The 25,079-nt window shown below is 43.7% G+C and overlaps 1 protein-coding gene across 1 annotated transcript in view; it reads left to right on the top strand.

Annotated features, from left to right (window-relative positions):
* PPL (periplakin) overlaps positions 1-25,079 on the top strand; it is a 53,134-nt gene that overhangs the window by 24,103 nt on the left and 3,952 nt on the right. Inside the window, exons 2-20 of the mRNA XM_040439918.1 lie at positions 3,723-3,822; positions 6,516-6,670; positions 9,102-9,225; positions 9,305-9,430; positions 9,530-9,571; positions 9,661-9,822; positions 10,274-10,381; positions 10,820-10,915; positions 11,089-11,211; positions 12,491-12,637; positions 12,743-12,894; positions 13,745-13,839; positions 15,499-15,665; positions 15,897-16,075; positions 16,208-16,346; positions 16,595-16,788; positions 16,878-17,028; positions 17,138-17,221; positions 24,851-24,964. Coding sequence (XP_040295852.1) covers positions 3,723-3,822; positions 6,516-6,670; positions 9,102-9,225; positions 9,305-9,430; positions 9,530-9,571; positions 9,661-9,822; positions 10,274-10,381; positions 10,820-10,915; positions 11,089-11,211; positions 12,491-12,637; positions 12,743-12,894; positions 13,745-13,839; positions 15,499-15,665; positions 15,897-16,075; positions 16,208-16,346; positions 16,595-16,788; positions 16,878-17,028; positions 17,138-17,221; positions 24,851-24,964 — 2,458 coding nt within the window. The remainder of the gene's footprint in view (positions 1-3,722; positions 3,823-6,515; positions 6,671-9,101; positions 9,226-9,304; positions 9,431-9,529; positions 9,572-9,660; positions 9,823-10,273; positions 10,382-10,819; positions 10,916-11,088; positions 11,212-12,490; positions 12,638-12,742; positions 12,895-13,744; positions 13,840-15,498; positions 15,666-15,896; positions 16,076-16,207; positions 16,347-16,594; positions 16,789-16,877; positions 17,029-17,137; positions 17,222-24,850; positions 24,965-25,079) is intronic.

Below are 25,079 nucleotides of genomic sequence, written 5' to 3'. Positions count from 1 at the left end.
CATGGAGAAGTTCAGGATACGAGTCAAAAGAGTGGGTGGGGGAAACACAGCTGCAAAATATGAAGTCAGTGTTTGGTTATGATGTCATCATTCGTTGATGATGTCATCAATGTAGAAATCACTGTATACATCTTATACCCACCATACTGTAAATTATAAGCGACAATATAAATGATAGTATATGGGGTTGAAAGGCGGTTCCCATCTAAATATATTATTACAAAAATCTGATTACTACTGCAAGCAGAGATAAAGCAAGGTCTGGTCTAGGCGGTCCTGGCTCCTTCTCTGCTAGTTTGGTCTTGAGCTGAAAACCTAGGCAGTTGCTAGGGAAGCACTGCCTGACAACTGAATGTAAAAGCTGTGTATCCATAGCAACTAGTAATTCCCTGTCTCAGCCGGCATTATTAATCAGATTTTCTTTTTTCTTAGAAAAAACCCTTCAGTCTGGAATTAATGGTATTTGTCAGGTGTCTGTTGGAGAGCTATAGGGTGAAATGTATCCAGGAGGCGCTCCACAACACAATGGCGCCATGACCTCCTTACTGACCGGTTCCCATCTGGTGAGGCGGTTGATTACAGTGTACTGAAGGAGTTTCTGCTCTATTGGATGACAGATTAATTAGTTATCATAGCGGGTCTCATGCGGCATGCAATCATTATCTGCAGATATTTCCCCATGTACATTCCTGTGTGCTGAGTAACGCCGCTGATACTCCGGCCGGACATCCAGACTTGTCCCAGATATCAGTGAAAAGTGGAAGATGGAGGCTCCGCAAACACGGAGGAAGACGATGCAGAGACATCAAAGAGAGATCCTGCTCAGGGCCCCTTCACACGTGGCAGATTTTGTGGCAGAAAATTCCACGACTGAAAATCAGTTCAATTCATTTGAATGCAGAAAGGCAAGCCTCATTCAGGTGAATGGAACCGATTTTTCAGTCGCAGAATTTTCTGACACACAAAATCTGGCGTGTGTGAAGGCGACCCTAATCCAGTTCATGTGTCGCATATTGTAAATACAAGCTGTATCTGACAAGATCCACATCAGAAACTGTATATTTATGGCGTGGATATGCTGTGGATTTTGTACCGATGTGCTGTATGTGCTATGGATATGCTGTGGATTTTGTACCGATGTGCTGTATGTGCTATGGAAATGCTGTGGATTTTCTGTGTACGAGACATGGCTTTCCCGTGGATGCACTGTGGATTTGCTGTCGATGTGTCATGAATATGTGGTGGATATGCTGGGAATCTGCTGTGGATTTGCTTTGCATGTGCCGTGGATGCACTGTGGTTTTCTGTGGATGTGCCGTAGATGTGCTGTGGATTTTCTATGGATGGCCGTGGATTTGCTGTGACTGTACCGTAGATTTGCCGTGGATGTACCGTAGATTTGCCGTGGATGTACCGTAGATTTGTCATGGATGTACCGTAGATTTGTCATGGAGGTACCGTAGATTTTCTGTGAATTTGCCGTGGATGTACCGTAGATTTGCCGTGGATGTACCGTAGATTTGTCATGGATGTACCGTAGATTTGCCATGGATGTACCGTAGATTTTCTGTGAATTTGCCGTGGATGTACCGTAGATTTGTCATGGATGTACCGTAGATTTGCCATGGATGTACCGTAGATTTGCCATGGATGTACCGTGGATGTACCGTAGATTTGCCGTGGATGTACCGTGGATGTACCGTAGATTTGCCGTGGCTGTCCCATAGATTTTCTGTGAATTTGCCGTGGATGTACCGTAGATTTGCCGTGGATGTACCGTGGATGTACCGTAGATTTTCCGTGGATGTGCAGCAGATCCACAAAGATTGGCCTCACTGTCCTGTAATGGGGCTTATCCTGCACAAGATAAAGAACCGCTTCTTATCTCTGCAAATGATTTTTCTTTCACCATCGGTGCCGAAAATCCATCTGGAGTTTTCCATTGCGGAAACGCCATTCACATGTATGGAATACTGTAATCCAGAATCTGATAATCCAGAAATTTTAATATTCAGGCATATTTCTACCAAAAATGTGCAACACTTTCAAATTATTCTAGAATCTTATTAACAGCAGGACAAAAAGTAGAGAAAACCAATCGCTAGACTCATCTGACAGCAGCAGATATCACCGGAGCCTTTTATCTGTAGAGTTACGTCAAAACAAAAGGTAACTTTTCTGATAATCCAGAATATCCAATAATCCGGCACCTTGTCAAGTCCCATGAATAGGTTACTGCAGTTCTGACAGGTGCATTGTGGGAGGTGGGCTCGGAGATGCTGGACCAGGCCCGAGTCCAGGGAGAACATTCCTGAGATATCGGTGTCAGGCAGGGAGAGACGTAGAAGGACGGGCTGGAGATGAGGCGGTCACAGGAGGGGTCTGTGCTCTGGATAGCCCCTGCATTTCGGGGGGCGACTGCTCGCTGCAATGCATCATGGTCAGACAGAGACTCCCTGGTGACTACCATGATCCCCCATGTCACAGGCTGCTCAGAAATCTACAAGACCTTACAAACAGCCCTTCGTATCTCAGCTTCCTGGACTCCTGTGGCTGTGATATGGCAGGAGGGGGGATATCGGGGTTAAACGACACTCCCTCCTGACTGTTTTTAGGTTTTTGGTGGAGTTGCCCTTTAAGTTCTTCTATACTAAACACATCAGCAGCACACATCTCTCTCCGGCGCTGATAGCTTGTCACAGTGTATCAGCGCAGGACACACAGAGCATGGTCTAGACTGGATACAATCGTAACAGTATTTTCTTAGCCTCTGCATGTAAATATCAATGCTCCCATTCCTTGACAGCAAGCAGAGATGTTGGAAAAACAAACTAAACCTCTATTATTCTTTCTGCTATTTGTACTAATAAGTGTGTGGCCAGTGTCCACGTAATTCATGGGCCACCATGAAAGTGTTTAGCAGCGGTTAGGAGGCACCATGCGCCTCCTGCCTCGCCACCTACTGCAGTCCCTGGGTCTGAGACATGAGGCCTGGAGCTCGCTCGGCCTGCCCCTGCAGCCTGTAGATTGTAAGCTCTTGTGACCGGTCACATAGGAGCAATGCAATCAAGGCTCATTTTGGTGAAGCTTTGGGGCCCTAGGCCCCCCATATAACATGCAGTATCATCTGTCTATATGGCAGGGTGTACGGCGTGTTTGTGGCCCTTAAAGAGAAGGGGGCCCAGTCCATGTTGGCGCTCACTCTGGCTATAGCCGTGTTGGGTGGGGTAAGCCTGGGATTGCATGTTCAGATCTTTGGACAGTGTTACCCTGTGGGGCCCAGGATGAGGTAGTGACAATGGAGGGGCCCATTCCCCCTCCGCAGCCCACATGCTATACAGTTATTGCGCTGCTGCCCTTATGTATGCCAGGGGGTGTTGCAGGTTTCAGGGCACAGGTGCGACCTCTGTAGCTACCTTACTGTACCTACGGCGCCGGCAGCCCCATGTAAACAACGGTCCGAGTACAGAGCAGGGCTGCACACGCCTGATCCCTTGGCTTAGACGCACACATAGTTTGGAAAGTAATACAAAAGGCCGAATGAGTCACCAGCTAATGAGCTGGCAGTGTGCCCTCCAGTGCTCCCCCTTGGCACACGGCTTCTCGGAGCTGGAGCTCGGCCGGCCCAGGGGTGTGAACCGGAGGGAGAGGAGTGAAGGCTGGGACTGCTGAGCGAGGACTATGCTGTGCCTGGCTGACACTGGCTCGGTCTTCTCTTACAGGGTCTCCGCCAGCGAACTGACCGAGCTCATCGAGCAGCTGCAGAAGAATGCCGACCAGGTGGAGCGCAACGTGGTGGACACCGACTCCAAGCTGCAGAAGGTACGAGGGGAGGGGGGTACATGTGCGCCCATCATACAGGTACCCACCATGTAGGCAATTATACGCTCATTATTTCTGTACCCATTATATAAATTATATATGGGAGCACTAATAACGTGTAGTGCCTATATAAATTCAGGAACCCATAGAGTGGATGGACACCCTCCGTGCCCACCTACCCACTATCATCATCATCATCATCATCAGCTCCCCATATGATCAGGCATTTTATTAACTAACATCTCAGAAGATCCCGTTAAGGATGCCTTTAAAAGGTGGCAACACCTGGACACCCTCTCAGCGGTCCTGATCAGAATTATCCTATATCCATTATAATTGACGTTCCCTGCTATAGACCTGCAGCGTTATACAGTCTCGAATATAAAAACGAATTTACATTTGTGGCAACCCATCATTTTAGAGCCAAAGTTTTGTCCATGCCTGGCTGTTCTAGCCACCACTAGGGGGAGCCTACCGCATACAGATTATACATAGAAGCCAATAATAACACAGTATGCAGTCAGCTCCTGAGCTCCCTCTAGTGGTGGCTGTATATACCTGTATGTAGTGAGCTCCCTCTGGTGGTGGCTGTATATACCTGTATGTAGTGAGCTCCCTCTGGTGGTGGCTGTATATACCTGTATGTAGTGAGCTCCCTCTGGTGGTGGTTGAATGATCTGTATGCAGTGAGTTGCCACAAGTGGTGGCTTTATATACCTGTATGTAGTGAGCTTCCTTTAGTGGTGACTGTATAATCTGTATGTAGTGGGCACCCCTAGTGCTAGCCGTATAATCAGTATGTAGTAAGCTCCCTCTAGTGCTGGCTGTATAATCTGTATGTAGTGAGCTCCCTCTAGTGGTGGCTGTATAATCTGTATGCAGTGAGCTCCCTCTAGTGGTGGCTGTATAATCTGTATGCAGTGAGCTCCCTCTAGTGGTGGCTGTATAATCTGTATGTAGTGAGCTCCCTCTAGTGGTGGCTGTATAATCTGTATGCAGTGAGCTCCCTCTAGTGGTGGCTGTATAATCTGTATGTAGTAAACTCCCTCTAGTGGAGGCTGTATAATCTGTATGCAGTGAGCTCCCTCTAATGGTGGCTGTATAATCTGTATGCAGTGAGCTCCCTCTAGTGGTGGCTGTATAATCTGTATGCAGTGAGCTCTCTCTAGTGGTGGCTGTATAATCTGTATGTAGTGAGCTCCCTCTAGTGGTGGCTGTATAATCTGTATGCAGTGAGCTCCCTCTAGTGGAGGCTGTATAATCTGTATGTAGTAAACTCCCTCTAGTGGTGGCTGTATAATCTGTATGTAGTGAGCTCCCTCTAGTGGTGGCTGTATAATCTGTATGCAGTGAGCTCCCTCTAGTAGTGACTGTATAATCTGTATGTAGTGAGCTCCCTCTAATGGTGGCTGTATAATCTGTATGCAGTGAGCTCCCTCTAGTGGTGGCTGTATAATCTGTATGCAGTGAGCTCTCTCTAGTGGTGGCTGTATAATCTGTATGTAGTGAGCTCCCTCTAGTGGTGGCAGTATAATCTGTATGTAGTGAGCTCCCTCTAGTGGTGGCTGTATAATCTGTATGCAGTGAGCTCTCTCTAGTGGTGGCTGTATAATCTGTATGCAGTGAGCTCCCTCTAGTGGAGGCTGTATAATCTGTATGTAGTAAACTCCCTCTAGTGGTGGCTGTATAATCTGTATGTAGTGAGCTCCCTCTAGTGGTGGCTGTATAATCTGTATGTAATGAGCTCCCTCTAGTAGTGACTGTATAATCTGTATGTAGTGAGCTCCCTCTAGTGGAGGCTGTATAATCTGTATGTAGTGAGCTCCCCCTAGTGGTGGCTCTAGGGAGATAGAATGTATCATTTATTTCTGTGACTATGCAGGGGATTTGGAGCTCTGTATCAGGAAAATGGAGACATATATTAAGAAATGAGTACACAGTGTTACACCTAATAATGACCTGGAGGTCCACAGCTGACATTCGTAGGTCACCCCACAGCCCATCTGAGAATTCAGCTGGTCCCCTGTTATCAGACAGCAGTGCATTGTGGGATTTCAGCGGACAGTTACACAGATATTAGGCCACTTGTCTGACCGTCGGGTGGGGCTGAGCTAATGCCTGCTTTAAGGGGAAACCTGCAGAATTTTTTCAGCAGCTTTGGATCTGATTGGAGAGTAACATGTACAAATAATTGAAAACTGAAGCACAGCAAAGTGAATAAAAGTTACTGAACTTTAGTGCAGGTTTTGACTGTGGACTGGTGATAAAAGTGGAATCCATGTTTGGCAAACGCCAATAAAGAGGTCCTCGGCTCATAAATCACTTTTTATGGCTTTTTGTAAGGAAACATAGCAGGAAACGGGTTGGAAGTGAAGTGGAAACACATCACAAGGCGAGAGCAGAGCTGCTGGCAGTATCTCCCTGACTCGTATCTCCTCCCTGTTTACACAGGGCTGCGGAGGTCAATCTGCAGCTTCTCTGGATAAAAGACATGTTTTGCAGCTTCTCATGCATTCTTACATTACATCTCTAGGGGGCGGTGTTTTTACCCTGTGCAGGAGGCTGTTTCTATTACAATGCATTTGAATGGTGCCACCAGGTGGTCATAGCTGGTACTGCAGTTACAGCTTTACATTACTTAGCAGCTGTGTACATTCACTATTCATTTTAACTCATTATTTTTTATCATCCAGGATGTGGAGAAGATTCGCGCCCAGCAGCCTGTGATGTACAAAGACTCCACAGCCACCACCATGACCGAGACCGAGAGGATCTTAGTGGTCCTGGAAACAGATGCCCTCCTGGCACGCCAACGCAATCACCCACAGAGTGAAATGATTCAAGAGGAGTGAGTGTCGGGTGTAGAGGGGGGACAAAAATATGAGATGCAAGTCAGATACCGCTAAATGGGTCGTCCTATCGTATCCCAGTTCTTGAATGGGTCCTTGGGAGCGTGTGTTCTTTTAACTGCTCTGCGCATGGTTGGCCCCTCGCCCCTCTCAGCGCCTCCTCCTGACCTCTTTCCATGTCTTGTTATTTACGAGGATCAGCGCTTATTACAAACCTACAGAAATAGCCGAGCGCCGATACTGGATCCCTGACAGGTGGTCAGAGCAGCGCCAGCCACATTCCTGTAAGGGGCGTCGCACACAGGCAGATCCCAGGGGTCTGGGAAGGGTTAAATAATATTATTGTCCAAGAGTGGAAATATTGTTCTGTCCAAAGTCAAGTGTAATATTATTTTCCTATCCTGACCCAGGTCAGTTATAATATTATGCTACTATAGCGGCTCAGGTCAGATATATTATGTTACTATACCATCCCCGTTCATGTATATTAAGTTACTGTCCCGGTTGGGTCAGGTATAATATGTTACTATCCTGGCCTGGGTCAGGTATAATATGTTACTATCCTGGCCTGGGTCAGGTATAATATGTTACTATCCTGGCCTGGGTCAGGTATAATATGTTACTATCCTGGCCTGGGTCAGGTATAATATGTTACTATCCTGGCCTGGGTCAGGTATAATATGTTACTATCCTGGCCTGGGTCAGGTATAATATGTTACTATCCTGGCCTGGGTCAGGTATAATATATTAATATACATGACCTGGGACGGTACAGTAAGTTACTATCCTGGCCTGGGTCAGGTATAATATGTTCCTATCCTGGGTCAGGTATAATATGTTCCTATCCTGGGTCAGGTATAATATGTTCCTATCCTGGGTCAGGTATAATATCATGTTGCTATACCGTCCCAGGTCATGTATAATAAGATACGATCCCGGCTGAGTCAGGTATATTATGTAACTATACTGGACCGGGTCATGTGTAATATGTTACCATCCCGACCCAGGTGATACATACTTTTATGTTACTACCCTGACCTCAGTGAAGTATAGTATTATTTTGCTGTCTCTGGGCAGGGCACGTATGATGTCATGCTACTCTGACGTGGGTCAAATATAATATTATGCAACTATCCTGGCCCAGGTCAAGTATAATGCTATATTCCTATTCTGTACTGGGTCAGATATACTATTATGTTATTCGCTTGGCCTGGCTCAAGTATAACAAGTTACTATCCTGCCCCAAGTCAGGTATGCTACTAGCACAACCTGGGCCAAGCATAATATTGTGTTATTATCCCGACCTCTGTCAAGTATAATATTGTATAATACTAACAAATACTAAAAGGACCACACGTTAAAATGATATGAGTGTATAATATCATGTTACTATACCGACCTAGAGTGTATAATATCATGTTACTATACCGACCTAGAGTGTATAATATCATGTTACTATCCCGACCTATAGTGTATAATATCATGTTACTATGCCGACCTAGAGTGTATAATATCATGTTACTATACTAACCTATAGTGTATAATATCATGTTACTATCCCGACCTAGAGTGTATAATATCATGTTACTATGCCGACCTAGAGTGTATAATATCATGTTACTATACTAACCTATAGTGTATAATATCATGTTACTATCCCGACCTAGAGTGTATAATATCATGTTACTATCCCGACCTAGAGAAAGTATATCATGTTACTATACTAACCTATAGTGTATAATATCATGTTACTATGCCGACCTATAGTGTATAATATCAAGTTACTATAGTGTATAATATGTTACTATCCCAACCTATATTGTATAATACTAACAAATACTAAAAGGACCACAAGTTAAAATTATATGAGTGTATAATATCATGTTACTATCCCGACCTAGAGTGTATAATATCATGTTACTATACTAACCTATAGTGTATAATATCATGTTACTATGCCGACCTATAGTGTATAATATGTTACTATGCCAACCTATAGTGTATAATATCATGTTACTATACTGACCTATAGTGTATAAAATAATGTTCCTATCCAGACCTAGAGAGAGTATAATAATCATGCTATCCTGACCAGGGTGTGGTTTATACGATGTTCCGGTCCCGGCCTGGGTCAAGTATTCGATAATATTTTGGATTAACTATAATAACATTGTGCCTGTAAAATGTCTGAAAACCTCTACAGTAAAATTCCTCAAATCTGGAGTCGATAGGAGCTGATGGGTTCCGGATGATGAAATGTCACAGAATGGTACTGGATTCAATGTTTTTGTGCCATCCTTGTGTAGGGCTTGGCGATCTTGAGGGTCACGTATGACATATGACTGCTATTCAGACAGCAGTTTTTGGAGACCCTCAGGTCAGGGTTGTTGCCGCTGATGCTGACTGCCACCTGTCTCTTCATTTCTACAGCATCCGGCAGCTTAAAGAGCGTCTGGTAAGTCAAAGGAAGAAGCACGAACAGATCTACAACCAGAAGATCACAACCATAGATGTTCCAAAAGTCAACTGGGGCAAAGTGATCGATGATAAGATGGTGAGTGATGGAGATTATAAGAGTGAGGTCATAGGTTACAGGATATTACGCTACATGAACGTTTCTATATCGTTTCCAGGACCAGCTGAACAGAGCCACCTTCGCCACCGATTTACCCAACTTGGAGAACCAGATCATGGAGCACAACGTGTTCAACAACGAAGTGAAGGCCATCGGAGATCACATCAACAAGGACTCAGATAAGGTGAGTGACCATCAGCAACATCCTCGGATGATGCATTGCATATGACAATTACCTTTTACTAGCGCTCCCATCATCTCACGGGCTGTGCTTTGTCCGCAGGAGTACATCAGTGGCTTGCAAGTTAAATATCAGAAGCTTTTGGTAAGGAATCTTTAGCTGCTGTCAGTGGTGATGGAAGTCATCTGATCCAATCAGTTCCTTTAGTTTCCCCTTTCTGCGTTGTTCTGCAGAACGGCTCCCAGAAGCGGCAGCGGGATCTGGGCACCCTGCAGGACTACATGCAGCGCTGCACCAACGAGCTCTACTGGCTGGATCAGCAAGAGAAGGAACGCATGGAGTATGACTGGAGCGACCGCAACACCGACTACATTAGCCGCAGGAGACAGTATGAGGTGACACTGCCAATACACCTACAGCAATAGTCCTCTATACTCCACCCACCTACCACAATCATGTTCTATACTCCATCCACCTACCACAATAATGTTCTATACTCCATCCACCTACCACAATAGTCCTCTATACTCCACCCACCTACCACAATCGTGTTCTATACTCCATCCACCTACCACAATCGTGTTCTATACTCCACCCACCTACCACAATCGTGTTCTATACTCCATCCACCTACCACAATAGTCGTCTATACTCCACCCACCTACCACAATCGTGTTCTATACTCCACCTACCTCAAAATATTACATTTGCCCTCTATACGCTACTTACCTCAACACCCTTTATTACTCTTTTGTACTCCATCAATACTCTTCAGTATTCCGCTGTACTCTTCTTACCTTCATACACCCCAGGATCAATCCCTCTATAATCTCACCTCTTTAACAGAACTTTATCCAAAGGAGTCTGGAAGCCAAGGAACACGAAATCAACAAACTTCAGGAGGAAGGAGATAAGCTTTTGGCGGAGGGCCACCCAGCCAAAATCCCCATAGAGGTAAGTTATTCTACACAGACCTTAGCTATATGACCCGGAAGATCAAGGTTTGGTGAAGTGCTAGGAAGCCAAGGGTTGAGGATGTCCAACAAGTTTCTGCTGCCTCAATACCTCACCTGTGACCAAAAACATTGTCATGAGGAAGCAAGTAGAGCTTTCTGGATGATAACTGGGTACCACACCGAGTCAACCCATACCAGATATCCATTCGGATCAAAACCATAAAGATCATGAGACATGACTGGTAAGATGTGCTGCCATGACAGTGGTGTCTTGTCCGACTCTATCAAAGTCTTCAGATGTGGTCATAGATTTAACAGGAAGACTAAGGAGTTGAGGAAGGACAGACTGGTTGGCCACACCATTGTACATATAGTCCACCTATCATATAAATAGAGAATAAAGACTACTCCACCCATCTGCTCTATCTTACCTCAGGCTCACATGGAGGCTGTGCACGCTGACTGGAAGGAATATCTTAACCTCTTGATCTGTGAGGAAAGTCACCTAAAACATATGGAGGATTACCACCAGGTAAGGAGAAGTGGGCTCCAAAATACTTGGGGCAATGAGACTACACGAGCAAGGTAAAACAAAACCTACACTCGGGTCAGCCCTATGGTATCGAACATTGGTGGTTGCCTCTGTGGGGGGCATAATGTTGGGGTACATTACAGAGGGGGCAATGACTCCATCTTCTTATCCAGTATTATCGAGATGCCAAGGATACTCAAGACCTCCTGAAGAAGGTGGACAGTGACCTGGAGCACAAGTACAACCCAGACTTCAAGGACAGCTACCAGATCGAAGCTCAGTTACGTGAACTGGAGGTAAGAAGAGGGTGAAGGGAATGAAGGCTGGAAAGGGAAAATGAATGAAGAGTGGAGGAATGAATGCAGCAAGAGAGGAATGAAGTGTGAATGACGAAGAAAGGAAGACATGTAGGATATAAGGGATTAAAGAAGAATGAATGGCAAGGATGTGGTACTGAAACATGAATGAATACAGGCTACAGATAAATAGGGAAAAATGTGTAAATAACACAAAGATGAATGAAGGCTGGGTAGAGAAGTATATAAAATGAATGAAATGAATGAAAATGAATGAATATTGGGTAAAACAAATGGAAAAAATGTGTTAATGAAACACAAAAAAAAGAATTTAATGCAGGGTAGAGAAGGAAGAAGTGAATGAATGGCAAATGAATGAATACAAGAAAGACTAATTAAATGACAGATGCATAAAGAGAAAATAAAAATAAAAGAATGAAGGTCAAATTAATAAAGGATAGAGACAAATGAAAAGATTTGTAAAGATAGGTATGAATGAATAAACGCCCATTAGAGAAGTATGAAATATAGGGAAATGAATGATGTGTAGATGAATAAGTGATAGAAAACAATGACTGAAAATTAAGGAATGGCAGAGCAAATAAATAAAAGGTAGAAATGAATGAAGATACAATGTGAATTATAGAGTGGAGAGAAGTGAATGAAGTATATAGATCATTGTGCAATAGAAAGGAATGAAGGGTGTAGGAGAAATGACTTGGAGTGAAGAAGGAATGAAGGATATAGAATAAAGAGCTGAGGTAAACAAATACAAGATATATAGAATAAAGATAATGAATGAAATGTATAGAAGAATGAACTGAGCATGTAAATAAATGAAGCATATAACAGAGGGAATACTCAGGTGAGAAGACTAAAAAGGAATTGTGCAGTTAAGCCTAAAGAAGAAAAAAATGAATGAAGCCTAAGAACGAATGTCAGATGAATGAAGGACTGTAGAGGAACACAATATAGAAAAAATATGAAAAGATAGGAGTAAAAGAGTTAAAAATGAATGTCAGATGAATGAAGAAAAGGATTGTAGAGGAGCAAAGTATAAAGAAGATGTAAATGGGTAAAGGAGTTAAGAATAAATGAAAATGAATGTAGTAGATAAATAATGTATAAAAATGAATGCGTAAAGCAGAGATGAATGAATGTACGATGGTTTTTGGAATGAAGTGTGATGAATGTAATCAGAACATGGATGCAAAATTGCTATACTCCAGGGTGTCAGAGGGACCCCGACCCATAACGTAAGGACTTTCATCCCTCTTAGGACCAGGACAAGGCTCTGGATAAATACGAGGAAGTGGTACGTTCCTTGCAAAAGCGCAGCCACCAGGTTGTACCATTGAAGTTTCGACGGGAGACGCCACTCAAACCCATCCCAGTGGAGGCGGTGTGCGACTTCTACTCGGACGAGGTGAGCAACGTCCATGTTATGTCTGTGGTCACAAATCACCAGAACTATGGGCAGATGCCATCCTGTCATCAGCAGTAGACCTCTACTGACATGTATGTCTTGTAGGGCGAGATTACCCGAGGATCTCAATACACCCTAAAATCGAACCGGGGTGAAAAGTGGGAGGTGACAGACAGCAATGAGAAGAAGCTGGTGGTTCCAGGAGTTTGCTTCACGATCCCCCCAACTGACCCCGAGGCCCTGACCGTGGCAGAAAGGTAAGAGGGCGGTGATACGGGTATACAAGGCGCGGTTATAATAGGGGGGGAGATATAGGGAGCGGTTATAATAAGGGAGGAGATGTAGGGGAGGAGATATAGGGAGCGGTTATAATAGGGGAGGAGATATAGGGAGCGGTTATAATAGGGGAGGAGATATAGGGAGCGGTTATAATAAGGGAGGAGATATAGGGAGTGGTTATAATAAGGGAGGAGATATAGGGAGCGGTTATAATAAGGGAGGAGATATAGGGAGCGGTTATAATAAGGGAGGAGATATAGGGAGCGGTTATAATAAGGGAGGAGATATAGGGAGCGGTTATAATAAGGGAGGAGATATAGGGAGCGGTTATAATAAGGGAGGAGATATAGGGAGCGGTTATAATAAGGGAGGAGATATAGGGAGCGGTTATAATAAGGGAGCAGATATAGGGAGCGGTTATAATAAGGGAGCAGATGTAGGGAGCGGTTATAATAAGGGAGGAGATATAGGGAGCGGTTATAATAAGGGAGGAGATGTAGGGAGCGGTTATAATAAGGGAGGAGATGTAGGGAGCGGTTATAATAAGGGAGGAGATGTAGGGAGCGGTTATAATAAGGGAGGAGATGTAGGGAGCGGTTATAATAGGGGAGGAGATGTAGGGAGAGGTCATAGCAGTAGGCAGATATAGGGAGCAGTTATAATAGGTGAAGAGCTATGGGGGGTTAAAATAGGGGAGGAGATAAGAGCATGGTCTTAAAAGGGGAGGAGTTATAATAGGGGAGGGGCTATATGTAATGACTATGATGGGGGTCGTTATAATGGGGCCATATTTTCTGATATGTAACTCTAATATTTCCCTTTCGTCAGTACTTTCAACCAATACCGAGCCACGAAGCAGAAGGCTTCAAACTGTAAGAACGCTTTATTCCAGCGCAGCGAGGATCTCAAGAGAGAGTCCAAAGGTTTGTCAAGAGTGGAGATGACTTCTGATACTTGCACCCTGCTTTCTATTCCCAGTGTAGACATGGCCGCCTGGTGCATCTAGTACTGCAGCGCGGCGGAGGTTTCATTTAGTCCTTGGTATTAGGAGATGATCAGAATAATCTGCTAATGCACTTCGCCCTGACAGATGGTGCGGGGCCGCACGCCAGGTCGGCAGCTATTATGTAATATTATCTGTAGTGTACCGCAGACAGCCGCTGCCAGCACTTTCACTGACTCCCTGAGGAATGGGTGTTACGTGAGATGCCTATTAGTGTGCCAGGCTACACAGAATGCTGAGAGTAGTAGTTTACAGATGCTGGAGCATGAGGATGCCCATTTTCCATGCCAGTCCCATTCCTACCTTACTATAGACCAGGGCTGGTAATGTTTTGCTTCCAGTTTCGGCATTTGTGATATATAATCTGCATGGTGGCTGGCACAGCCGACTGTAACTAATCCAAGGGCATCACAAGTTCACCACTGGACAAGTCCAAGTATGATCCCAGAAGATGTATCACCTTCAGGTCACTTTAACAGTTTTTGTGCTTCCTCCTACAACTTTAAATTCTCTAAATTATGGGGCCATTTATTTAGAATAATGTGATATTGTTTGAAGTCAACAACCTACATTGACCTTTAGGCTGGTTTCACACGGGCGTTGCAGGAACATGCGCGATTTTCCTGCGCGAGTGCAAAACATTGTAATGCGTTTTGCACGCACGTGAGAAAAATCGGCATGTTTGGTACCCAGACCCGAACTTCTTCACAGAAGTTCGGGTTTGGGTTAGGTGTTCTGTAGATTGTATTATTTTCCCTTATAACATGGTTATAAGGGAAAATAATAGCATTCTGAATACAGAATGCATAGTACAATAGCGCTGGAGGGGTTAAAAAAAATAAATAAATAATAATTTAACTCACCTTAATCCACTTGATCGCGCAGCCGGCATCTCTTCTGTCTTCTTTGCTGTGCACAGGAATAGGACCTTTGATGACGTCACTGTGCTCATCACATGGTTCCATCACATGGGGGACCATGTGATTGGATCATGTGATGTGACGTCACCACAGGTCCTTAGCCGGCAGCTCAACATTACAGAAGAAGACAGAGATCCGCAACTACGAGATCAAGTGGACTCAGCGAGTTAATTTTTATTAATTTTTTAACCCCTTCACTATTTTACTTTGCATTCTGAATGCTATTATTTTCCCTTATATAACCATGTTATAAGGGGAAATAATACAGATCGGGTCCCCAGCCCGATCGTCACCTAGCAACCATGCGTGAAAATCGCACCGCATCCACACTTGCTTGCGATTTTCACGTGGCCCCATTCACTTCTATGGGGCCTGCGTTGCGTGAAAAACGCTGAATATAGAACATGCTGCGATTTTCACACAACGCACAAGTGATGCGTGAAAATCACCGCTCATGTGCACAGCCCCATAGAAATGAATGGGTCAGGATTCAGTGCGGGTGCAATGCGTTCACCTACCGCATTGCACCCGCACGGAAAACTCGCCCGTGTGAAAGGGGCCTTAAACCTTCACCTATTTAGGTCTGGAAAAGCCTTCAGAACAACTAAGTTGTTAGCTTTTTGCCCCAATTAAAGGTATTTTTATTCCATTACCCACAGCTACCACAAGCACCCAAGATACCCAGGGACGTCAGCTGCTTGCTGGGATGGACAGAATTATCACTGACCTAGACAGACAGGAGAAATCCATCAGCTCCTACCTGCGTCCACCTCTGGAGCAGAGCCGTGCTGTGCAGGACTCTTCAGAAAGGCTGAAGGAACTGAAGGTGAGCACCACAATACTGAAAAACAGAGGAGTCCTGAGTAGGGGAGACTGAACTCTAGGAGTCCTTAGATACAAATTACTGAACCCATGAAATGGAGGCCTACAAAAACTGTCAAATTGAAATCGCTGGTTCCTAGTGAACGAGTAGTTCCAGCATCTCTGGTACCACCATACACTACAACACAATATTACTGGGAAATTAATTTATTCGTTTTCTCCATCATTTGTTCAGGACATTTCCAATAACGTGCGCCGTATAGAGCCCGAGAAATCTCAGCGAGTGCAGGAGTGCGAGGTCTATCTCTCCAAGGCTCCAACAGCCTCCAGCGCCCCAATCCTTCGAAGTAAAATCAATGAGACCAGCAAGAAGTATGAACGGGTTAACGATCTCTTGACCTCTGCTCAGGACAAGTAAGTGGAAGCAAACCAGAGGTCATTAACTTACTGGGTAACCTCATAATTTGCTATGGGATGGCAGCATCCCTCATCGCCCAATAGAATCTGAAAAGTTTTAGCTCTTGTTGACATTTCTATGCTTTGCAGGATTGAGACATCCAATCACCTGGAGAACAGTTTGCAGAAAAGCAGGGACCTCCTCTCCACTTATGAGACCAAGCTGTGTCAAGATGACACTGTACCAGAAGACCCTCGAGCTGTGGATAGGAAGCTGCAAGAACTGACGGTAAGTGACCAAGAAGTCCTAAAGGATAGACATCACAGACTTCTAATCCTATCGCTGCATCATAAAATGGTATTGTATCAATGGAAATCTATTCTCATGATGGTCACTAAAAATGTGTTGACAATTTACCTTGTGGGACAAAGCAATTTCTGCTGACCAAACCCTAATTTCCAAGAAGGCCTACTGTTCGATCATTATAGGTGCATAAACTATGACGGAATTCTTTAGTATCATCTTTATCGTTGCAGGCGATGAGCTCCGAGCTCCAGCAGGGAAGAGGTGTCCTTGCGGAAGCCGAGCAGAACCTTCACAACAGTAAACTGAGCTGCCAAAGTCTGGCCAATCGTTTCCAGGAGCACTGTCCTGACATTGAGCGTCAAGAAGGGGAGGTGTCCAAACTCAACCAACGTTACTCCCAACTCGATCAACAGATTCAGAGCAGGTGAGCAACTGGGATGTATCAGCACTCGATTCATGGAAACTTAGATATCTACTGGGATACCTTACAGGCTCTCTCTCTCTCTCTTTTAGGTCTCAGGACTTGCAGAAAGCTAAAACTGCCTATACAAACTACCGCAACAGCTACGACCAGCTTGATGGCTGGCTACATCATTTGCCAAACTATGAGCCCAAGGATACAGACAGCGTCAACCAAGTGGATACCAAACTGAAAAACCAAAGGGTAAGTCATGTGGAACACTATAGTAAACTGTGACTAGTAAATAGTAAAAATAAAAAAAAGATTGAAGCCCAGTATGTCAGGAAAGTCATTCGTTACCTTCTACTTGCAGCTTCTCCTGGCTGAGATAACCGATCGGGAGCAAGATTTAGAGCATGTGACTGGCAGTGCCCAACAGTACCAACAAGCAGTGAAGGTATAGATTTGGCAATAGGATCCTCATCATTGGTAGCCCTAACAAAAGAGATTTTATATCTGCCACGTAGCCTTTCTGATCATTCTCCACTGTTGATTACACTGGAGGTGGGGAGGCACATATGTGCTCCTAGACCCATCTGGCGATTAAACCCATTCTGGCTATCAATAGTGGATACAGGAACTGATATATCTAAAGCTATCATTGACTTTTTAACTATTAATATAGGCTCGACTTCAGGGGCGGTGGTTTGGGACACCCTGAAGGCGTTTGTGAGAGGTTTATACATTAAGCGCATTAGTGTTAGGAAAACTAAAAGTCGTCTTCTGGACAGGGAGCTATCAGATAGAGTTACGCAACTGGAAACAACGTATATAACACAACCCACGTTGTCTAATGAAGCACAATGGAAGGAAGCTCAGAAGCTTTTGAGGGAACATATACAGAATAGAGCAGATGATAAACGTTTATTTATGGCCCAGAGGTATTTTGCTGAAGGGGAAAGTGTGGGGCATCTGTTGGCTACAATAACTAAAGCACAGAATGGTCCCTCCTGCATAGCCTCGCTCAGAGGAGTAGATGGACAACTAATAACAGGAGATGAGAATATCCTGGGAGAATTTTATACCCACTTTGGAGAGGTGTATAGGTCCAGACTGGTCACCACTACTTCTGATAGAGCTGGTTATCTTGAAAGAATTAGTGTCCCTACCTTATCTATGGAGAATAGCTCACTTCTTGAGGAGGATATAACCCTGGAGGAACTGGAGATGGCCCTGAATTCTATGCCTAATGAAAAAGCACCTGGTGCCGATGGTCTTCCTGGGGAATTTTATAAAAGGCATGGGGAGATATTACTTCCACATTTATTAACGGTTTTTAAAGATGCATACGGTGAAGGTAAATTGCCATGTTCCATGAGAGAAGCCATAGTTGTAGTGATACCCAAGCCGGGAAAAGACCCTTCGCTCGTAGATTCATATAGGCCTATCTCACTCCTAACGGTGGATGTGAAAATTCTGGCCAAAGTCTTGGCTAATCGTTTGTCTAGGGTCATTCAATCTATTATTCATGATGATCAATCTGGGTTCATGCCTGGAAAATCCACGGCATTGAATCTTAGGCGCTTGTTTATAAACCTGCAGTTGGAGGGGAGGAAAGGTCAGGATAGTGAAGCTGCTGTGATCTCACTTGACGCTGCCAAAGCTTTTGACAGCGTTGAGTGGGAGTATTTGTGGGCGGTCATGACTAGGATGGGCTTTGGAATAAGTTTTCTAAAATGGGTCAAGCTTCTGTACAGTGAGCCCAGAGCCAGAATTAGAGTAAACGGACAATTATCACCCTCGGTTGCATTGGAGAGGGGGACGAGACAGGGCTGCCCGTTGTCTCCCTTGCTATTTGCAATAGCAATTGAGCCATTGGCGTGCCTTTTACGATCTACTCCACTGATGAGAGGGCTAGGGAGGGGCTCCAGTGAGGAGCGCGTATCTTTATATGCAGATGACATGCTAATCTATGTAGGTAATCTGGTGGATTCCATAGACTCCATAATCTCTATAATATCGCAGTTTGGTGATCAGTCTGGACTTCGTATAAACTGGGATAAGTCAGTAATTCTCCCGGTATCGTCTCGAATGCATACCACTCATGCTACTTTCTCTGAACTCAAGGTGGTGCAATCTTTTAAATATCTTGGAGTGACTGTGTCAATGAACCCTGCAGATTATATTCCTAGTAATTTAATACCCTTGTTAGGGAGGTTTAGAAGCAAGGTTGCTGTTTGGCATAAATTGCCTCTCTCTATGATCGGTAGGGGCAATTTGCTTAAAATGATATTCATGCCTCAGTTGCTTTATATTTTGCATAATTCCCCCATATGGATCCCAGTGCACTTCTTCCATAAAATACAGCAGCTGTTCCGATTTTTTATTTGGAAAAATAATAGAGGAAGAATAAAATATGAAATTCTGCAGAGGAATAAAGAAGCCGGTGGTCTGGCCTTGCCTAATCCTATGCTCTATTTTCTGTCGGCTCAACTCCAACATTTTAAAGGGTGGGGGGTAATAGATGACATGGGAGGGAAGAGTGGTCAGCTGATAAAGTGGGCTGCAAATAGGTCTCCCCCGTTGGTAGCCATTGAAGGAGAAATAAAAGGAGAAATGGGAAATATTCCGACCTTGATTCTTATGAGGAAAGTATGGAATAAGGCAAAGAGTATTTTAGGGATGACAGGATTGATGAACATCTCGCCCTTATGGCATAACCCCGCACTTCAGGAATTGGAAAATCTGAATGGATTCTCCCAGTGGAATAAAAAAGGGGTATGGAATCTGAGCCATATTTATTTTAAAGGAACTTTAAAACAATACCAACAATTGTGCTCTGAATATGGGCTGCCCTCTTCACAGTTCTATCGATACTTACAACTTAGACATGCTTTAGAAGCTCAATCTAAGATAGCCCCAGTGACATTTATGTCAAGCCAGACATTGAATATGGTGGTTGCAGCTGGTTCAGTGAAGGGAGCAATCTCCAGGGTGTATCAGGCCCTATTAGAGGACTTTCTTAAAGGGTATCCATTAACAAGTAGACGTCAGTGGGAAAAAGATCTAGGGGTACTCACGGATGAGCAGTGGACTGAGGCGGTGGAACTTACCCCTACTTTATCCCTTAGTGAGGCAGCACGGTTATCCCATCTATATTTAATACATAGGGTATATAAGACCCCAGTGTTCTTGCATAAAATAGGCTACAGAAATAGTCCAGCCTGTCCGAAGTGTGGAAGTGATGAAGCTGACCTTCTACACATGATGTGGTCATGTTCATCACTGTCATCTTATTGGAAAGCAATACTACATCTGGTGAACAAAGTATATAGTGCTAGTTTTAAGTTGGATCCCAAACTGTGTGTATTAGGCCTGGTACCAGATAATAATTTACAGTCTGTTATAACTACTGGAATAGGTAGAATGTTATATCAAGCTAGGAAAACATTGGCAGCAAAGTGGATCCAGCCCATACCTCCTGATATATCAGAATATGTTGCTAGATTAAATATTGTGATTCGTCTAGAAAGAGGAGTATATCAAAAAAGGAAGTGTCTGTCCAAATTCGAAGCAATCTGGGGCAGCTGGATTGATAATTCTGGGTGCTGTAGCTCCTGGCTGGCACTTACAAGGACTTTTTCTATGACAAGGTGAATGCAGTGAGAATGGATGATATATATAGAATATTGGATGGTGGCAGGTGTGTGGGGCATTTATAGAAGCCTGATAGTGAGGGGGTTACCTGGAACTAGAATGTGGCTGTATGGGAAGATTGATGATGGACTAGGATGTTATATGGAACATCGCTGATTGGAATTAGATGATGGTAGATGGCTTATTTAACCCCTTAAGGACACAGCCTTTTTACACCTTAGGACCAGGCCATTTTTTGAAAATCTGACCAGAGTCCCTTTAAGTGCTGATAACTTTAAAACGGTTTGACTTATCCAGGCCGTTCTGAGATTGTTTTTTCGTCACATATTGTACTTCATGACACTGGTAAAATGGAGTAAAAAAAAAATTTTTTTTTGCACCAAAAAATACCTAATTTAACAAAAATTTGAAAAAAATTAGCAAATTTCAAAGTTTCAGTTTCTATACTTCTGTAATACATAGTAATACCCCCAAAAATTGTGATGACTTTACATTCCCCATATGTCTACTTCATGTTTGAATTGTTTTGGGAATGATATTTTATTTTTTGGGGATGTTATAAGGCTTAGAAGTTTAGAAGCAAATCTTGAAATTTTTCCGAAATTTACAAAAACTCAATTTCTAGGGACCAGTTCAGGTCTCAAGTCACTTTGCGAGGCTTACATTATAGAAACCACCCAAAAATGACCCCATCTAAGAAACTACACCCCTCAAGGTATTCAAAACTGATTTTGCATACGTTGTTAACCCTTTAGGTGTTGCACAAGAGTTATTGGCAAATAGGGAGGAAATTTGAGAATTTCATTTTTTTGTCTAATTTTTCATTTTAACCCATTTTTTCCACTAACAAACCAAGGGTTAACAGCCAAACAAGACTGTATCTTTATTGCCCTGACTCTGCCATTTACAGAAACACCCAATATGTGGCCGTAAACTACTGTACGGCCACACAGCGAGGCGTAGAGTGAAAGGTGCGCCGTTTGGTTTTTGGAAGGCTGATTTTTATAGACTGGTTTATTTACACCATGTCCCATTTGAAGCCCCCTGATGCACCCCTAGAGGAGAAACTCCCTAAAAGTGACCCCATCTAAGAAACTACACCCCTCAAGGTATTCAAAACTGATTTTACATACGTCGTTAACCCTTTAGGTGTTGCACAAGAGTTATTGGCAAATGGCGATGAAATTTGAGAATTTCATTTTTTTGCCTAATTTTCCATTTTAACCCATTTTTTCCACTAACAAAGCAAGGGTTAACAGCCAAACAAGACTGTATCTTTATTGCCCTGACTCTGCTGTTTACAGAAACACCCCATATGTGGCCGTAAACTACTGTACGGGCACACAGCGGGGCGTAGAGTGAAAGGTGCGCCGTTTGGTTTTTGGAGGGCTGATTTTGCTGGACTGTTTTTTTGGCACCATGTCCCATTTGAAGCCCCCCTGATGCACCCCTAGATTATAAACTCCATAAAAGTGACCCCATCTAAGAAACTACACCCCTCAAGGTATTCAAAACTGATTTTACAAACTTTGTTAACCCTTTAGGTGTTGCACAAGATTTAATGGAAAATAGAGATACAATTTCAAAATTTCACTTTTTTGGCAGATTTTCCATTTTAATATTTTTTTTCCAGTTACAAAGCAAGGGTTAACAGCCAAACAAAACTCATTATTTATGGCCCTAATTCTGTAGTTTACAGAAACACCCCATATGTGGTCGTAAACAGCTGTACGGGCACATGGCAGGGCGCAGAAGGAAAGGAACACCATATGGTTTTTGGAAGGCATATTTTGCTGGACTGGTTTTTTTGACACCATGTCCCATTTGAAGCCCCCCTGATGCACCCCTAGAGTAGAAACTCCAAAAAAGTGACCCATTTTAGAAACTACGGGATAGGGTGGCAGTTTTGTTGGTACTAGTTTAGGGTACATATGATTTTTGGTTGCTCTATATTACACTTTTTGTGCGGCAAGGTAACAAGAAATAGCTTTTTTGGCACCGTTTTTTTTTTTGTTATTTACAACATTCATCTGACAGGTTAGATCATGTGGTAATTTTATAGAGCAGGTTGTCACGGACGCGGAGATACCTAATATGTATACAATTTTTTTTATTTATGTAAGTTTTACACAATGATTTCATTTTTAAAACCAAAAAAATGTTTTAGTGTCTCCATAGTCTAAGAGCCATAGTTTTTTCAGTTTTTGGGCGATTATCTTAAGTAGGGTCTCATTTTTTGCGGGATGAGATGACGGTTTGATTGGCATCTATTTTGGGGTGCATATGACTTTTTGATTGCTTGCTATTACACTTTTTGTGACGTAAGATGACAAAAAATGGCTTTTTTTACACCGTTTTTATTTTTATTTTTTTACGGTGGTCATCTGAGGGGTTAGATCATGTGATATTTTTATAGAGCCGGGCGATACGGACGCGGCGATACCTAATATGTATACTTTTTTTTTATTTATGTAAGTTTTACACAATGATTTCATTTTTGAAACAAAAAAAATCATGTTTTAGTGTTTCCATAGTCTAAGAGCCATAGTTTTTTCAGTTTTTGGGCGATTATCTTGGGTAGGGTATGATTTTTGCGGGATGAGATGACGGTTTGATTGTTACAATTTTGGCGTACATGCGACTTTTTTGATCACTTTTATTACCTTTTTTGGGAAGTAAGGTGGGCAAAATTTCAATTTCATCATAGTTTTTTATTTTTTATTTTTATGGTGTTCACCGTTCGGGTAAAGTAACATGACCGTTTTATAGATCAGGTCGTTACGGACGCGGCGATACCAAACATGTGTAGGGAATTTTATTTTTTTCATTTTTTATCAGTGATAAATGTGTTTTTTGATTTTTACTTTTTTTTCACTTTTATTCACTTTTTTTTGACCCAGACCCACTTGGTTCTTGAAGATCCAGTGGGTCTGATGTCTGAATAATACAGTACAGTACAATATATATTGTTCTGTACTGTATTTTACTTACACTGAACAGATCTATGCTTTCAGCACAGATCTGTTCAGCACCATGGACAGCAGGACGCCTGAGAGGCGTCCTGTTGCCATGGGAACCTTCCCCGTCTGCTCAGTACTGCTCAGAACTTCACAGACGGGGAAGGGTAAGGAGGGGATCTCTCGGGGGGCTCTCTGGGGGCTCTCTCCCTCCCCATCGGGGGGCTGCAAAGGCACAGCAGCCCCCCGATGGGAGAGGGAGGGAGCTCCCTGCGCTGTTAACCTTTTCCATACAGCGGTCCGTACGGACCGCTGTATGGAAAGGGTTAAACGGCTGACATCGCATCGCAGATGTCAGCCGTTTATACCAGGGTGCCAGCAATGTGCTGGCACCCTGGTATCCCCACTAGACACCAACGATTATACAAGGGGAGGCGGGCGGGGGATCGCGATCCCGCCTGCCGCACCGCCCGCCTCCCGCACCGCCCACACCGCCCGCAACCCTCCCCCTGCACCTCCCGCCACCATAAAAATCATTCGGGGGTGCAGGGGGGGCAAAATAAAACTTTTTTTTTGGCATATAAAGTTTCTGATCCCTGCGGTCAGGGACTGCGGGGACCAGAAACTTCAGAAATCGCAGCAAACCGCAGGTCTGAATTGACCTGCGGTTTGCCGCGATCGCCGACATGGGGGGGTCACGGGACCCCCCCGCGCATTTAGCCTAGGTGCCTGCTCAATGATTTGAGCAGGCACCGGGTTCCGATCACTGCCAGCCGCACGGCAGTGATCGAAAATACACAGGGCGTACATGTACGCCCTGTGTCCTTAAGTACCAGGGCACAAGGGCGTACCTGTACGCCCTATGTCCTTAAGAGGTTAAGAGTAATGTGGTGCCGACACCCCGAGAGTGATGACTAAGGAAGATGTTTTAGGAGTGTGTCCTGCCTTAAAGGGATTAGGGAGGGGGGGGGGGGGGGGGGGAGGTATGGGTTTATTTGTTTAGGATGGATAATTGTACTCACATTGAAGATACTTTTGATACCAGAGGCTATATGTGGATTTATGCCATGTCCTATGTAGATATGTGTAATAGAATGTATATATTATATACTATATATGACAGATAATGTATACATCTGTGGTCTACAAAATATCATGTTAATGTGATAAAATAAGACTGGAAAATGTTAATAAAGAAATATCTGATTTAAAAAAAAAACAAGCAGTGAAGGTAAGTTCTCCTGGATCGTGATTTCATTCACACTATACTACCTTAAGCTTGGTAGCCAGTTAGGTGGACACTGATGCAATACTTTGTGGTCTTGGCTTGAGATACTTGGTCTTATGGGCATTAGATATCTAAAATTGCCAGAATGGAGTCAGACAAGACAATATAGGTGAAGATTTTAGTTACATGGTTATATACGTATGAGCATGCAAATTTACACATTGCTCTTTTTTCTTTATGTTAGGATTATGAGCTCGATTCAGAGAAGCTGAGGTCTGTTTTGGATATGGAGAACCGCAGGAATACCTACACCAGGAGGTCCAGGGTGCTGTCTCCAGCAAACAAAGTGAAGGAAGAGGTGCGTTGAGATCTTAGGCACAATTATTTTCTTGGATGGGATGGGGGGGGGGGGGGGGGGCGAGCATCGTTTACATTTCTGCAGGCTATGAGAAGATGCTATTGGATCCACTCAT

The sequence above is a fragment of the Bufo bufo genome, chromosome 7 (assembly GCF_905171765.1).
Source record: "Bufo bufo chromosome 7, aBufBuf1.1, whole genome shotgun sequence".
Classification (NCBI taxonomy): Eukaryota; Metazoa; Chordata; class Amphibia; order Anura; family Bufonidae; genus Bufo; species Bufo bufo.
This window is presented reverse-complemented; position numbering and strand designations above follow the sequence as displayed.